We start from the raw sequence: 18,056 nt of genomic DNA on the forward strand, positions 1-18,056 counted from the left end.
TAATTTATCCATCGAATCTATTACACAAAATTTACAAAATACGGTATCCACTGACGTGATTTGCAAATTGTTCGTTATGAACACACTACTAGACCCAAGTCTTGTATTTTTCCCACCTCCCATCTAATATGATTTTTTTTGAAGTACATGTATTTAAATTCGAAATAGTTTGGCGAATGTGAGTAGCCACAAATCTAAAATAACAGACGAGATACAAATTTCCCAAATCGACCTATAATGAGTTTAAAGTATATTATTTTTGGATGTCATTAAAACGATTTTTTTTTTATTTTATTTTTGTGAGATTTTTGGAAGTCATTGTTATTAAAATGCTATGGGATAGAACTGATCATTACCTTACATTCCGTAATCGATTTAATTTGATTCAAACCCGATCCAATTTTTAGTGCTCTCTCAATATATTCTTAATTAAAAATATAAAAATTTTGTCTTCAGAATGTTAAAACCACAGATATATAATATTTTTTTTATTATGTTTAAAAAATAAATTGAAAAAAATATTATTTATCATTTAAAATTTGATGAAACCAAGTAGGGGCTGTTAATTTTAATTTTTTTAAACATAATTACTACTACTATTATTATTTCACATGATTTAATCACTGTTGTTATCATTATCATTAGATGTTTTTATTTAAATTATAAAACTAATAATATTTGTAAAATATAATAAAAATAAAATTATATTTTGTATTCTTGGTTAGCCCTTGAAAAACCCACGCACCAAAAATATTAATCCATACTATTAAAACGTTTGAAAGCTAAAACGGAAAAGAAAGAAAAAATTTTCTCTGTTGCAGAAACACACATATCGTTCCTCAGATCAAAGCTGGCCCTTTTTCGAGCGTTTGTAGCAAAGAACCTCGGTTTACGGAGAAATGGTGCTCTCTTGCTCCCAGCCCTTCTGAATACCTGCTCTCCTCCTGCGTATAACGAAGTTAATTGACTATTTTTTTGTTAATTATGTGCCATCTTTGATTGCAGTTACTGGAAAAAGAAGTACCCGAGTCTGTAAATAAGTTGGAAGAGGAATATGTGGAGTCCGAGTCCTTGCCAGCGGACCCATCTCTCCATTTTAATCTGGTAATGCCACGGTCTCTTCTTTACTTTCGTTTGCATCTTTTTTCTTGAAGGGTTGTTTGTTTATATAAAGAATTGTATCCTATGGAATTTAGGGAGTTTCTTTGTGGGAAAAAGGTGATGAAAGTCAAGAAATCAGGGCAAAAGCGGTGGAGCATTTCATGATGGCTGTGAAGCTTAACCCCCAGAATGGGGATGCATTTAGATATCTAGGTCACTATTACGCAAATGATTCCTCGGTGCCTGCCCGTGCCCTCAAGTGCTACCAAAGAGCTGTCTTTCTCAACCCTGATGATTCCATTGCAGGGGTTTGTTTTAAACATCTGTTTCATCCTCTGGGAGTTCATTTTTTTTCTCCACGCATTTTAATGTTTTAGAGGTTACTTTCAACCCAAAATTGCAGGAAGCAATCTGTGATATGTTGGACAAAGAAGGGAAAGAGAGCTTGGTGTTTGCTGTTTGCTGTGAAGCTTCTGAGAAGTCTGCTAGGGCCTTTTGGGCTTTTCGTCAATTGGGTTACCTTCAGGTTGTATGTCACCACATTGTTCCGCTGGTTCTTTTGTATGTTTTGCATGAATCTTGGAAAAATTTGATCGAGTACTTTCTAGCAGGCTCATCAGAAGAAGTGGTCAGAAGCTATTCAAAATCTTCAGCATGCCATTCGTGGCTTTCCTACCTGTGCTGATTTGTGGGAGGTCCTTCCTCGTTCCAATTTTAGCAATTCCTCGTCCTTGACTGGTTGCAGTCATCTATCTTTAAGCTTTCAGTCCTTGATTTACCTTAAATTTGTAGACCTTAGGTCTTGCCTACCAACGAATGGGCATGTTAACTGCTGCACTTAAGGTGATGTTCAACAATCCTTTTACTTTTATCTTCTCATGTTACTTAATCATTTCCTTTTATCCTCTTTATCTCTAATAGAGAAGCACATGTAGCTTGTGTTGTTGAATGGTAACTGTTAGCATAATTTAAAGGTAGTGTGCACATTCTTCACATCTATAATATACACATGTTTAATGTGAATTCTATCTCAAGAAATTTTCCATTGATGTGAATTGTTGCTTCACTTAACGTTTCTCGTGTACTATTTTACATAAGAACACAAGGATTGTAAATTTGCATGCCTCCATTAATGATTGTTATGATTGCACTAAAAAATAACTTATGATTATAAAAATCTTTGCTAGGTTCTACACTAGCATTGCCGGTAACATTGTACTACTCATTCATTCTCCTAAACTTGGATTTTCTCTATTTTGCCTGGTGCTGAGCATGTAATTTACTAATACTTTGTTTTTTTGGTTTTAAATAGTCACATGGCAGAGCCATTGAATTGGAGGAATCAAGGGTTTTTGCATGGATTGAAAGTGGAAATATTTCCTTGATGCTTGGTTCTTTTAGAAATGTAAGAGTATTATTTTGTAGCTATTTCTGTTCTATATTTCTATTGTCCATAACTTGCGATCTTTCGTGTTGTTACTATTCTAACAGCTTCAATCCCCATTACCTCATACCTCGAATTTTTTTATGTGGTATCAACATGTTTATATCACACACTTTCCTTGGTTGGAAATGCTCCAAAGCTAATTAGCTTGTCTGCATCATGAAATACACATTAATTGGCACAAATGTTCTTGGAGAGTAAGAAGGTGCAAATTTTGCAACAACCTCGAAAATACTTATCTCCCCCTTTATTTTCTCAAGTATCCAACCACTATGGATTGAAAATGTGATGAATATTGAGTAGGATTTGGCCATTGAAAAATTATCAGAGACGCAAAAGACTTAGAGTAGGTGAGCTGAGGACCACACAGGAGAATGTATGCAGTGTATATAATAGTTTAAGATTATCTATGCCATTACTCGATCTTCAGGCTAGACTATTTCTGGTCGGCTCCTGAAGGAATTATTTCTTTGTCTACAAATGCAATGATTGTTTTGTGTGTCGCTGGGTTTAGATAGGGTGAACTGATAAGAAAGTAAAGCAGCCCATACACTACTTGGTGCTCCATCAAATGAAATATTCTTGGTCCCACTGTTATGGCTCTAAGGAGTAATAATTCTTCCAAATAATTATAAAGGCCTACTTATCAACACCTTTTGTTATTGGAGAAAGATAATAAGGATGAGATGTTATAAGAGAAAACAAGTATTACCATTAAATTTATGAGTTGCTTGGCTTGTCGGCCAATGTTTATGATAGATTCGATAGAAATGCGGCATAGTGTGTATTTTTTGGGTTTTGTAGAGAAATTCATAATGGAATCGGTTGGATTATTGTTCAGATTGAAATAAGTTTCTAATTTAATTTCCAGATGATTTGTTAAATGTTCCTTTGAACATTCGTTGTTTGGTATCAATCATTCTTAAACACACTCAAAATATATGACGATAAATTTCACAATATTATTATCCGTCTTATGCTGCCATTACTGTTTGTCGTCGGCTTTCTATTTCTGACTATAGGGAGTTGAGCAATTTAGGAATGTTTTGAGATTATCAATCTCACAATGTTTCTGGACATTTTGGGCTTGTAAACATTTGTTGTTCGGCATCAGTCATTCTTAAAGACACTCAAAATATATGATGATAAATTTCACAATAGTATTATCCGTTTTTTTATTATCAGTGCTGTCTGAATGTAGGGAGTTGAGCAATTTAGGAATGCATTGAGAATCTCACCTCACAATGTTTCTGCACATTTTGGGCTTGCTTCTGCACTTCTTGGTTTTGCTAAAGAATGTACAAATTTAGGTGCTTTTGGATGGGGAGCCATACTTTTAGAGGTTAGTGCCTTAAAATGATGCCTGTTTCTCCAAATCTGCAACTATCCACGAGTTTCTTTAAAATAATATACAAGCTTAACATAGGAAGCTTCTGCTGTGGCAACACATGGTACATCATTAGCTGGAAACATTTCGTGTTTATGGAAGCTGCATGGTGATATCCAGGTAAACACATTTACTTCTTGAAGTCACCTGTTATCACATGCTAGACAAGTTGTTCTCTCTACTTGAATTGATATTTCCCTTTATCTTCATGTTGACAATAAGGTCTTCCTCAATTTCTGTAGCTTATGTATGCAAGATGTTTCCCATGGACTGAGGAAGGGCTAGCTGATGAGACTGCTTTCAGTTCTTCTATCAATTCCTGGAGAAGAACTTGCTTCCTTGCTGCATCACATGCTAGCCACTTCTACCAACGCGCTTTGCGCTTGACCCCCTGGCAAGCTAATATATATGCTGATGTTGCTATTGCATCAGATCTCATTTCCTCTTTGAAGGTGAAACCTAAAGAGGACCTACATGTGTGGTAATCATCTTTCTCTATCAAATGAATTTATCTATGCCTCTCGTATTTGTCTTACTCTAACATCTAATAACCAGGCCATTGGCTGAAAAGATGTGCTTGGGTAGTATACTTCTTGAGGGACACAATGAGGAATTTTGGGTGGCTCTGGGGTGTTTATCAGATGATATTGCATTAAAACAACATGCTTTCATACGTGGGCTGCAATTGGATGTATCTCTAGCTGTTGCATGGGCATACATTGGAAAGGTGATCTTTATATTAGCTCTGTGTCTGCCTGGATAAATTATCATCATCTTGGTGTACATAAATCTCTCCTTTTCCTTTTTAATTTGTTTGAGACTAACATCTCGAAGTCTTCATATTACTTAAGTGATGCTTCAGTAACTTCTCATTTAGTCAATTTCAATCTCACTCATTTTCTTGTGTCTACAATATGCATCTTTTTTTCAATCCCTTGCCTGTTTCTAATGGTTGAGATTGAATGTGTCCAAACAAATTTAAATGTCAACCATAAATTATTCTTAATCGCTGCCAGCCCAACCTTCTATTAGCTCATTTCTAGAATGTTCCATTATATGATCATATAAGATAGGAGTAAGATTCCAATCTTAGTATGCATATATGAACTGATAATATTGGAGTTTTTGGCTATGTTGCAGGTTTTTGGTGACTATGGAGTTTGAATTTTTACATCATATTGTACTAAATATCCTTTTCCAATATGTGGCTCGTATATAGATTTTTTACGTAATTTCTTCTAATGGTGGCCTCAAGTACACACTCAAATTCTGGTCGAATTGTTATAAAGGTTAAAGTTGGTAATGTCATGGTTAACCCTAGTTAAAGCTGGTAATATCATGCTTAATCCTAGCTAAAGCTTCATTCACAATTAGTTACCGACCATCTTGATATTTCTTATGCTGTTGGCTCTGAAATTCTGAATACTGGAACTTTAGGGGGTGAGCCGAGGTTGAACTGGAAGACTTGTGTTTTTATTTAATAGAGGAACACATCTCTCTCAATTCTTTGTCATTAGAATACCTCGTTAAAGCTTTGTAGGTTACAAATTCCTTTTCTTTTCCCCATGGAGAGGCTGGGGATGCCTGCAATGTTGCCACACAAACACTGGTTTTTGTGCGCTGCAACTTTGTTTGGGAATCGCCACTTGAATGAATGAATCCAGATTGCAGTTTCTGATTTATCTTGTGCACTTGACTCCGTAATCAGCGTAGCCTGATTATGAAGCCTCGCTTTATATATTTGGGATTCGTGATTGTTTTGTACGGTTATCTTTCCTTTACATAACTCTTCCATCCCTTGGAGAACAGAACAGAAAGCCAGTGTGAGATGATGGAAAAAAATGAAAATTATGTTCCTTTTTTTTGGGAGTACAATTGGAGGAGGGTATGTTTTATCCATTATCAGTGCCCCATGAAGTTTTCCCCAAGTGTAACAATTAGGTCTTATTTATGGCACATTTTTCTGATAACTTGCAGACAGTTCTTTTTTTCTTTTGGTCCTTTTCATTTATTTGTGTGACTGTTTCAACCGTTTGGAATATCTTCTCAGATGGTGTTGAGATCATATCTTTATAGGTTTATAGGCAAGAAGGTGAACTACAGCTGGCCCAACAAGCATTTGATCAAGCTAGAAGTATAGATCCCTCTCTTGCACTGCCATGGGCAGGCATGTCGGCGGATGCTGAGGCTAGGTATTTTTAAGATTCACCCAGGGACTTTAGGGACAGTTCCCTATATTATTTGTCATGCAAAGCCGTATTTATATTTTCTCTTTTTACAGAAATCTCAACGAGAATGAAGCGTATGAATGTTGTTTACGAGCTGTGCAGATATTTCCGGTAATATTTTCTCCCCACGCTGATCAGATGATGCGATTTTCTGTAACAGCAGCATAGCATTGAAAAGAAATCTACAACCTTAGTTTAGAGTATTATCTAGTTTTTGGTTAATATATGTTGTATATGACATTGGATTTTTTGGTGTACGAGTATTTACAAGTATTATAAGTCCCCGATGCCTTCCGCTGACAGTCTTAGTTTTTCAGATTGAATATGATCATATATCCAATCCAATCCAATCCAATCCAAATTCGCTTACATCTTTTGATTGATCAGCTTGCAGAATTCCAAATTGGTCTCGCAAAGCTTGCCTTGTATTCTGGCCAGTTATCATCTTCAGAGGTATTTTGCTCGTCTCTAGATATCTCTTTGTGGGTGATTCTTTCATACGCATGTTTTTAAAATCGAATGTTTTTAAAAACTTCCGATTATATATAAAAAATGTTGAATAATATGTCAATTATTGCATTGCAGGTGTTTGGTGCCATCAAGCAGGCTTTGCTGCGTGCCCCTGAATACCCTGAATCTCACAATTTGAATGGCCTAGTATGCGAATCAAGATCTGATTATGAAAATGCTATTACCTCCTACAAGCTTGCACGTTGTGCTCTAAAATCTTTTGCAGCAGAATCAGTAGAACCCTGTCTGACAGATATATCCATCAATTTGGCTAGATCACTTTGTATGGTAAAGTTATTTGCTATCATTTGGAGTTCAAGATGTGTTATTCTAGCCATGTGACTTTTTATTTTAAGGCAAGGGGTTGAGCTGATTCCTTAAGGTGCTTATCAGCTAATGATTTATTTGGTTCAGGCAGGACACGCAGAAGATGCTGTTGAAGAGTGTGAATATTTAAGGCAAAAAGGTGCGAACTCTGGGTGATGTAGTTTAGTATGTTCTTATTGCAAAATATTTGTCCCTACTCCCTCCACCCACCCAAGGAAAGGATACCTTTAAAGGCGAGGGTTTGAAGGTGGAGAAGATAAGGGTAACTTCAGCTGAATGCATTTGTTTATCTGAAAATGATAATGATTAATGAAAAGAACAAATCATAAAGTCATGGCTAAAGAACCCTATGGACAATGTGCTCCAAATCGGTTTACTTCGATTGCTCTCTCTCTCTCTCTCTGTTATATTATTTGGGTATTTAGTCATATTTACTTCTGGGTCATCTTTTACACCAAACTTAAAAGTTTACACGCTAATGCATAGTATGTTTGTTGATTTTCTAGGACAGCTTAGTCACGAAGTTTTACAAGTATATGCTCTGTGTTTATGGAAACTTAGGAAATACGATATGGCTCTGTCCATTACTAGAGAACTTGGGTCCCGCATCTTGTCCATGGAGAAAAATATGGCTGCTGCTTCCATTAGCTTCATCTGTAGAGTCCTGTATTGCATTTCAGGACAGGAATCAGCAATGACAAGCATACTGAAAATGCCCAAGGAGTTTTTTCATAGTTCAAAGATTAGTTTCGTCGTTTCTGCTATGCATGTGTTGGACCAAAAAGGTCGACTTGATTCTGTTGTTTCTCTCAGTCGTGCTTTTGTTACATCTCATGAAGAGATAATTGCAATGCACCTTCTAATTGCACTCGGTAAACTTGTAGGTATCCAGTTTTTACTATTTCTTTTTGGGACTTGTTGGCTTTTAAATTGCTTGTTCAGGCAAATTATCTGCTTTCAATATTTTCAGGTTAAGCATCAACAAAAGGACTGCGTTGCGATTCACAATGGTATACAGCACCTAAGAAAGGCTCTTCACATGTATCCTAACAGTAGTGTCCTAAGGTAATTTAATTGATAATCTATAATTTATGGCTTCGCGATTGATTGAGCCAGGTGTCATATATGTCCTGGACTAGATTCTTTTGTTCCGATAGTAAGTTTGAGCTGATCATACACGGGCTTATGTTAATTTTTATGCAATGATTATTCAACTTATTGTGTGTTTTTTAACCCCTAAATATATAACATCTGCATTCTTAAAAGTTATATTTTAAAATTTGAACATATTACATATGTATACTGCACACTTTTGGTAGCAGCATATAAATTTATGTTAAAGATTTTAAATTCATATTGCATATTCAAGGTGTTTGTTGTAAATATGCATAAGGTTTATAATATATCAATATATATTAAATATTACTTCATAGTTGGTTGTAATAAAAAAAATGACATGAATAAAATTTCTCAAATTTACTTTTTAACAAATTCTACCTTTTTCTAAAACAAATGTAGTGTTAACACCTGTATCATATATTTATTAATTTCCTACAGTATTAGTTTGTTCTAGGCAGTGATACTGTTGTTTCTTGTATAAGAACCAAAAAAAGAAATTAGAGATTTCCTTCCTCTAGCCTTCTATCAACCAACATCTTAATGATTACTGAAGCATTATACTATACAATTATAGTTTTTCAATTGATGTATTTCTGTTTACTCACCTGTAGATCGGTACTCCCTATGTACAGGTACAAACTTATGATGGAATTAATCTAATGATTTTCTTGCTCTGATTCACATTCATATCGAAACAAAATCATGAAGTTTTACGATGGAATTATATGGTCATTTGCAATTAGATTAACTTTCATGACATGATTGTGGAACAAACGGAGGCTTATAGGTTCTATTGTTCTAGTACACTGCCTTTTAGAATTGCTGATATATAGAAGCTTATCGATTCAAAGGCCGGTGTAGCGAAGATATGAACCTCCATAAGTCAACCTTTTTTTTAAACAGCAGTTAACATAGTGCCTTAGCGAAGCCTTATACGGTATTATTTCAATTCTATGGCGTTTAAACAGGTTAAAATTCTAGAAATTAACAGATGGAAAACTAATAATGGGAATGGGAAAAACATTAAACTTATGCTGGCATCAAGACATGATGCAATTTGATGGAGCTTGATTAACATTCTATTTTGTGGTTGATGGAGCTCAACTTCATTATACTTTTCTTGAATCTTATCTAAAGAAGTTAGACAAAAACCCAAATACCCAAATTATACAGGAAGAAAGTGTCCTGGAGTTTTGACAACTTTGTTGGACAAAAAGTAACCAGAGCAATTGAACTTTAAAAAATCTCATTATGTTGGCTCATTGTGTGATCCATCATTTCTTGGGGATTAGGATATACCCCTGTTAATCCTTTCTCCTTATCCTTAGCCTCATCCATCATCTAAGAGTTTAGATTATAAATTATACTTCCTCAGTTATTAGCCAGATGATTGATACCTTGTCAAGCTGCAGACATTTGAATGTTCTCTGGATTTTTTGGAATTTGTCCTGATATTTTTAGTAAGTCCTTATTCATCTTTGGTGCACCATATTTCGAGTGTTTTGTGATAATTCTGTTCCTTCTGTTTTGTTGTTGCTCGGAGGTTTGTCTGACATTATTTATGATAACAAAAATCTTCTTATTTCTCTCTTACTGTCGAGCAAATTGACACCTTGTCGAGCTGCAGACTTTGAATGTTCTCTGGATTCTTTGGAATTTGTCCTGATATTTTTAGCAAGTCCTTATTCATCTTTGGTGCACCATATTTCTAATGTTTTGTGATAATTCTTTTCCTTCTGTTTTGTTGTTGCTCTGAGGTTCGTCTGACATAATATATGATAACAGAAATCTTCTTAGTTCTCTCTTACTGTCGAGCAAAGAATGGAGAGATCTTGGTCTTGCAACCAGATGCCCCAGCATTGACATATCAGACCACCGTGAAAAAGATGAGAGCATGAAATCAGCATGCGAGCTTATTGGTGCTGGAACAATTGCCAATTATGACACAAAAAGCAGCAATGAGCATTTTGCAGCTTTAACCCGTAGGCAACAACTGCCGTTTCAGTCTGGAATCATAAAGCTGCTGCAAAAGTATCTCCTCTCATCCCCTCATTTTTGTTTTTCAACGGTCTAATAACTATTATGTTTTCCAATTAACTAATAATGCTCAAGCAACCTTTTCTTGTCTGTAATATCATTTTTTATGGTTTTATATGCAATACACTCCAATAAACGATGCTGAGATATTTTTTTGGCTCCTTCTTTTCTCAACTATCTAATCCAAACTTGCAGGTTTTTACATCAAGAGCCGTGGAACTTTAATGCCAGGTATTTGCTTACATTAAACTATTTACAGAAGGCCCGCGAATCGAGATTTCCTCCACAAATTTGCCGTGTTCTAGCGAGGCTAACAGCTGTTGCTCTGTCTCATCAGTTGTACTTGAGTAAATATATGTGTCTCCAATATCAATATTTCCAGCTTCTTCTCTGTTCTGCTGAGTTGAATTTGCAACAAGGAAATACTGGAGAATGCGTTGAACAGGCTAGAAGTGCTTTGCGTATTTCAGTTGATAATAGCTGTCTATTTTTCGCACACTTGCTATTGTGCCGTGCATATGCTACTGAAAATGATCTTGTCAGCATGAGCAAAGAGTACAGACAGTGCTTGGAACTTAAGACTGATTTTCATATTGGTTGGATTTGTCTGAAGTTTATTGAAAGTAGATTTAAGCTGCAAAATGATCTTGGCATATCGCACTTGAGCTTTGAGGATTGCTTCAAAGATATGGAGCTTTCAAGGAATATGTGGATGGGCATATTTAATATGGTAGAGGGTTTGTCTGCAATTTGGTTTGGTGATTTTGTTGGTGCAGAAGAATTTCTTACACAAGCTTGCAATGTAGCAGAGAGCGAGACAATTCTCTTTCTTTGTCATGGTATCATTCTTTGAAATTTAAGCCTTTTTCATTCCTTGTCTCTATAGTAGGTGTTCTAATGACAGTGAATTGTATACTTTCAAACTATTTCAAACAGTAGCTCTAAAATAGAATGGTTGAGATTGATCTAATTCTAGGTTTTCTGGATTATGGAACTTCATTGGTCTATCTAGTTCGTAATGAAAGAGAATATCATGCAATGCAACTTTCAGAAGTCTGCCCATGTTTTAATATACCATTGGTCTGGTGCCACTAATTGATATTGTCTTTCTTGAATTCAGGTGCCATCTGCTTGGAGCTTGCCAGACAGAAATTCGAGGCACAGTACATATCACGTGCCATAAGAAGTCTCAAAAAAGCGAAAGAGATTTCTCTGGGCCCCTTGCCTATCGTCTCACTTCTGCTTGCACAAGCAGAGGCAAGCCTTGGTTCCAAAACAAAATGGGAAAACAACCTTCGTGATGAATGGCTCTCATGGCCTTCAGGTGCATTTTCTTGACAAATGCATTTGTTTTTCAGGAAATAAGAACCGCCCCATTCTCGAGTTTCAGTTCTTGCTGTTGCACATTACAGGAAGGTTCGGTTTTATAACTCGGGAAATATCGAAATAGAAGGGCAAAAAAAAGAAAAAATAAGGACAAACGAATAGCGGATGCTTCTAGATTAAAAGTTCGAGAATGTCTGAGTAATTGTAAAATTAATTGGCTGATGGATTGTTTGAATCAGTGGTCAAAGTTTGATGCAACACTGGTTCTAGGACTGGCATGTGTAAGCGAAAAACCCTAGTGCACCAAATCGTTCACATTTTGTACAATTAAGGTTTAGAAGGGCCTTGTGTCCATGAGAGGACCACCCCAAGCATACATAATAACGGATATGTCTATAAGCTGATATGTGAATCATCTTTCAGAAGGGCACTACTTGCTTCATGGTGACAATCTAAGAATCTTTCGTGTGTTTTGTGTCATTGGATGTTTAAAAAGCTTAGTTCCTGACAGTAACATTGGATGTTTAACAAGCTTAGTTTCTGATCTCTGAATCTGGTGTTTGTCGCGTATCCTTTTTACCGTCAGCTGCATGCTCCTCTTATCTTCTCACTTATCTCCTACCATTCCTTGCAGAAATGAGGCCAGCTGAGCTCTTATTTCAAATGCATTTGCTTTCCAGACAGCTGAAAGATGGTTCCGACTTGTCATCCATTCGCGTTTCCAGTGGGAGTTCGCTTAAATGGATGCTAAGAGCGATCCACGTGAATCCCTCATGTTTGAGATATTGGAAGCTTTTGCAAAAAGAATATGTACATCGATACAACCTCCCATAAACAAGATTATGGACCACAATTTTCTCTTTTTTCCATCTATACTTTTCTTTCTCAGCTTAGTTCTCATTTATGTACCTTTTTTCCTATCCCCCTGCCCCTTGGTAACCGAAGTTTTTGGCTGTGTGGGAGTGAGTAGATGCCCCTGTATCTTTAGCTATGTCTCCCTACAATTTCATCTTCTGTACCAAATCATTTTTCACTCCTATATTCAACATAGAAAACAATTGTTTACCCCTTTTATAGAAAAAGTATGTGAATTGAGCATTTGTGAAGTTATGATCTCTGATGTTTGCTAGTAGTCTTAGACAGTGCTTGGTAGCAATTTCCATAATCTATGCTTATATTTGCACATAAAAATTCAGTGACAAAACATCATATTATCGAATGCAATGATGAATATGTTATTTGCTACATGTCACCATATATGATTGGATTCCAACACTATAACCTATGATATTTGCCCCGACAATTTTACTTCTTAGTTGTCTAGAAAAATTTAGTGATACACTTAAAAACATAAACCATCCATAAGCCTATTATAGTTCATTATTCAATGTATCGCGTTTTTGTGGCAGTCGATTTTAACATGATACTGAAAAACGAGGATCATAAAGTTTGAACTGGCGAATGATTAATGATGCCTATGAAACTATCTTTCACGTTTACCACATAAAACATAGTTGTCTTGCTATCAACATCTTTAACAATTCTCACTAGTCTTGACATTAGATTTCCATGAAGTAAGTTGCATCTACCAGTTTGATCTATATATGTTTCTCCATGACTTCAACAGTAGATTTTGAATATATTTGTGGGGATTTTTTGACATGTGAAGCAAGGTAAGTCCAACATGCATGAATCGACAAATAAAGAACATCCAAATTCACATATTTTAGCCGATTGACTTGTAATCCATGTATCATCGATATCCCAAGTTTAAAATGAATTCTCAAGTTCGAGGTCTAATTGTAACAAACATTTTCCCAACTAAAAAACAAAAATAATGCATTTTAGTCAACCAAAATGAGATACTTGAATCATAATTTCGTTTTAGTCTGTTATATATTTATCCGAAGTTGGAAATCATATTTCAAGGAAATAAACATATTGGTTATGATATTACATGCTAATATTTTAATGATGTTTTCAAATTCAATATTAGATAGGAAACAATAATAAAAAATCACGTTTATTGTGCCACCAGTTTTTAATTTTTTCTTCAAAACATTTTGGTCCTACGCAAATGGACAACAAAGAAGTCATTTTCGGGCCTAAAATAGGACTGATGAATGCTAATTAACATAATTTTTAGCATACACTACATATCAATTTTATAAAATCGGTCTATTATTTGATCCAATCTTCATGAAAAAATATTAATTTTGTGTTATACATGCAAGGTGTGTGCATTGTCAACTAATAATAATAAAAGAAAGCTATGCATTATAGAACCTAGCATAATAATTTATATGGCAAGTCCAAGTTCCTTAATCATTGGTCAAGACATTGAAATAAAAGCAAATAAACAAATTAAAACAATTTTATAATTAATATATAGATTTAGTAAAATCATCACAAAATATTATGAAGCATCAAATCTATCTATATCTATATATATACCATTAATCATCAATCATCAATCATCAATCATCAATCATCATCAATTATAAAAAATGTGAACTAAAGTCAAAGTTTTACATTATATATTTTTAACTTTGTCTTTGATTTGTACACACTTGACAAATTCTGTAAGGATATTTTGTAAAATCAATTGTTATGATAAGGTCAAAATTGACAAAGTATATGCATATTAGATATGATCCAGTTTCCAAAAAAATTGAAATACCAAAATACTTTGGTTTTTATTTTCTTGTAGATAGAGTTAACAGATTTTCTCCACTAAAAATTTAAAAAAAATTTCCACAAAAATCTTAATTAAATACTTATTCAGTTTCTTAAAATATTGAAATACCAAAATACTTTGGTTGTTATTTGTTCGTAGATGAAATGAACATATTTTTTCAACAAAAAATCTTATGTATTTTAATTTGTTTAAGGACTTTTTAAGCTAAATAATTATATCATGAGTTCATAAATATATTGTTGGAATAAATTCATTCTGAATTAAATTGAAGCGTTAATTTTTAGATTAATAAAGTGTAGTTAAACGTAACATGCATTACTTGTTAAACTAAATGCATTTATTATGTCTTTAGTGAAACCGTAGATATTGAATGCAATATGGAGTACTAGTGTGTTTTATTTTCTAAACTCCATATATTGCCATTCAATTTCTTCCGTAGAGACATCCTCTTACATATACAATTAAAAGCTTGTTCTTGTGCTTTAAGTTTCTTTTATTTTGTGTCAAAAGGTTATTACGATCAGATATACTTTTTGTTCGCCGGAGTAGCAAATTTGTGTTTATTTGATACTGGTAGTACCGTTGTTGTAGTAACCCAGATTCTATTTTAAGATAATGATATGTTAAACATGATTAAGGGTTAGTAATTAACCAATTCCAGGGCATAATTGGACTTCAGAATTACCAAAGGGATCGCTGCATATAAGGGTGATAGCCAAGTTCCACTTTCCATGCTATGATATGACATATAATTTTTAATGTGGCAAAACATGATTAAGGAGTCCTTATTTTGTAAAAATAAGTGGAAAATCAGCTCCGGAACGTCCGAAAATGGTAGGAAGGGTCCTGGGGGTCTCGGACAGTTCGGAGGCACCGAAATGAGTTCGAACCATCCGAACTCAAATACAAAGTTCGGACCATCCGAACCCAACACTTAGGAGGCTCCGAACTCCTCCAGACAGCAATGCTAGATGACTAATCCGTGATTTTTGACAAGTGTCATACATGCAGGTTCGGAGGCTCCGAACTCCGACGGATTTTTGGCTATAAATAGGGATCTTCGGAGTCATAATTTGAATACAAATTTCCGAGTTTTCTTCTTCAGTTATATAGTGTAAGTTATACACTTGAGGGCCCTATCGGTTATAATAGAGGTTTTGGAATAACCAAGAAGTGATTATAGTCATCCGGGACTAGCGACTTCAAAGGGCTATCGATGAACGAAGGTATGGTCCGGGAATCTATTTAAGTTTTGGAGTACTTATTAGCTTAGTTAAGGCTTATAGAACTTGTGTAGTGATACGATGAACTTCTGAATATAGGCTTGGAACCTAGGATCCTACTATACTTGAACTAGCTTAGAGGTACGTACACATTGACTGAGATTGCCAGCGAGTATACATGTTTATATGTTGCATTTATTTGGCATTATTATATGGCATGATATATGATTTATCGCTTTCTATATTCATATGTTATGTGCATATACACGTTGAGCTTATACCTTGATATACCTGATTATGGAGCCGCTCAGCTCTATACTCGATAGTCTGTCACTGAGAGTACCGCGATGGCGGGGACATTTATGTCTGACTACTCTGGTGTACTTGACGAGTGTGGTTGCACCCAGAGGTTGATCCGTGCGGTGGCAGCAATCATGTGGCACCGGTACTGAGCATGACTTTTCAGATGACCCTTTACCGCGCCACGGTACAGAGCATAACTTTTCAGATGACCCTTTACCAGTCATCATGTTGCATGCACTATATATATATGTTTACTCATATTTATGTACTGGGCGTTAGCGCTCACGTCCTAGTTATTATCTTGGACACCCTATTCCATGGAGCAGGTCGCAGGATGGACGGAGCTAGTAGTTCAAGGCAGGACTAGGGAACAGGAGCCTTGAGGAGTTTATTATACAGCAGGATTCGATATAGCTGTATAATGTTTACTTTTAAGTTTTTCGATATGGTTGTATCACTACAGTATTAAGTCTGGATATATTTTACTAAGCTGATATGTAATTTATGGATTATGTTTCCGCACGTTTTACTCTGTTAAGTATTTTGCTGTATTAAGTTTAATGCATGCTATTAGTTTCCAGTTAGTAGGTAATTTCATGCAGGGTCACTACATTTTTGGTATCAAAGCATGCATAGATTTTGGGAATTAGTACTTGGGATTTAGTTTAGTCTTGAGTAATTCTTGCACATTTGGGATTTTAATGTGCAATTCTTTTCAGGATATGGCTGACGAGAGTCACGGTAGTATTGGCCAGGGAGGTGGTCATCATCGTCATCATCTCCATCGTGATGATCAGTATCGTCCTCATGAGGGTAGACGTCGCTACACTATTAATAAGTTCATGCAAGTAGGACCGAAACCCTTGGTGGAAGATGAGAATCCTAAACAAGCAAGAAGTTGGATGTTCAAGCTCGAGAGTGCTTTTCGAGCTTTCGATTGCATTGAGGAGCAGAAATTGGAAGTTCTAGAATTCATTCTAGAGGATCAAGCATGATTTTGGTGGGATGCCAAGGCTGATCAGGCACGTACTGAGAGAGTACAGGTGACTTGGGGAGATTTCTGTCAGCAGTTTCAGAAACTGTATTTTCCTCCAGCTGTTCGCCAGGCACGATCGATGGAGTTGCTTACTCTGAGGCAAGGATCAATGACTATTGATCAATATCAGCAACGATTTCTTGATCTGCTACCTTTCAGTCCTCATATCAGTGACAGTGATGCATCCAAGTATGATATATTTCTGCAAGGCTTGAATCAAGATATCTACTCACAAGTTGTCGTCTGTGATGATCCGACATCTTATGAGACTTTGGTGAACCGTTGCCGTCTTGTGGAGACCAGCAACAAGCGGGCACAGTTGATGATGCCAAGACAGCCTAGTGGATATTTTGAGCCTAGAGCTCAATCTGTTGTGCAATCTGGACCTATGTCTTCTTCTACTCCTACTACTTTGTCTGGTTCTCGTGGTTCACGAGGTACATTCCGTTTCGGGAAGAAGAAGAAGAAGAAGGAGGAATTTTGCAGCCACTGTGGAGGCAAACATCCTGCAGCTTCATGTCGGAAGGCTACTGGTGCTTGTTATATTTGTGGTGAGCAGGGACATCTGCGGAGAGATTGTCCTCAGCGTACTGCTAGTGGATCGGGTCACAGGTTGGATCTCAGGCTTCTAGTTTTCCACGTCAGCAGCCAGCACCACAGAGTTCTTCTGGTTACGGTCCATACTCACAAGGTCAGGTGTTTGCTTTGTCTCAAGACCAGGCTACTGAGGAAAGCGATCGCATGTTGGCAGGTACCTTTTTGTTATGTGGTATTTCTGCACTTGTTTTAATTGATACTGGAGCATCGCATTTCCTTTATTTCTAGCCGTTTTGTTAAGAGACATAGATTACCTTATGTATCATTAGATATGGATTTAGTTGTATCTACTCCGCTGGAGCAGGAGGTAGTAACTAAGCGTCTAGTGATGGGTTGCCTTCTAGAGTTTGAGAGTAATGTGTTATCGGCTAATTTGATGATATTAGCGATGACAGATTTTGATTATATTTTGGGAATAGAAATGCTGACTTTGTATCACGCTACTGTGGATTGTTATCAACGTCTGGTACAGTTTCATCCGGATGAGGGTGATAGCTGGTACTTTTATGGTGAGGGTGCGCGACCTCCAATGCCACTTGTATTGGCTCTGAAGGCATGTCATGTCTTGGAGTCAGGTGGGGAGGGCTATCTCATTTATGCAGTTGATATGTCCACGAGTAGTTCGAGTATTGATCAGCTACCGATTGTCAGCGAGTTTCCTGACGTATTCCCTGATGAGATTCCTGGTTTTCCTCCGGTTCGAGAGGTTGAATTTGGTAT

At 36.1% G+C, this 18,056-nt stretch overlaps 1 protein-coding gene across 2 annotated transcripts; it reads left to right on the forward strand.

Annotated features, from left to right (window-relative positions):
* Positions 1-751: 751 nt before the first annotated feature.
* Positions 752-12,571, forward strand: LOC140886869 (tetratricopeptide repeat protein SKI3). 2 transcript variants are annotated; one of them, XM_073293764.1, is made up of 22 exons: positions 752-902; positions 1,006-1,104; positions 1,197-1,409; positions 1,505-1,627; positions 1,713-1,796; positions 1,894-1,944; positions 2,414-2,506; positions 3,747-3,887; positions 3,972-4,052; positions 4,175-4,413; positions 4,488-4,659; positions 6,009-6,124; positions 6,214-6,271; positions 6,548-6,613; positions 6,746-6,958; positions 7,085-7,136; positions 7,504-7,877; positions 7,968-8,062; positions 9,902-10,147; positions 10,349-10,992; positions 11,274-11,477; positions 12,114-12,571. In XM_073293764.1, exons 1-22 carry the CDS (start codon positions 900-902, stop codon positions 12,311-12,313), a joined length of 3,567 nt encoding a protein of 1,188 aa, XP_073149865.1. In that variant the 5' UTR covers positions 752-899; the 3' UTR covers positions 12,314-12,571. The 2 variants fall into 2 exon arrangements, with proteins under 2 accessions (XP_073149865.1, XP_073149867.1); XM_073293766.1 differs by lacking the exon at positions 1,894-1,944.
* The last annotated feature ends 5,485 nt before the right edge of the window (positions 12,572-18,056 follow it).

This window comes from Henckelia pumila, chromosome 3 (assembly GCF_033568475.1).
Source record: "Henckelia pumila isolate YLH828 chromosome 3, ASM3356847v2, whole genome shotgun sequence".
Taxonomy (NCBI): Eukaryota; Viridiplantae; Streptophyta; class Magnoliopsida; order Lamiales; family Gesneriaceae; genus Henckelia; species Henckelia pumila.

What these genes read in the sequence shown, in the direction of transcription:
- LOC140886869 (XM_073293764.1), top strand. An exon ending in CCTGTGCTGATTTGTGGGAG is followed by an intron (nt 1,797 to 1,893) that starts GTCCTTCCTCGT and finishes TTAAATTTGTAG; the next exon opens with ACCTTAGGTCTTGCCTACCA. An exon ending in AGCTGCATGGTGATATCCAG is followed by an intron (nt 4,053 to 4,174) that starts GTAAACACATTT and finishes CAATTTCTGTAG; the next exon opens with CTTATGTATGCAAGATGTTT.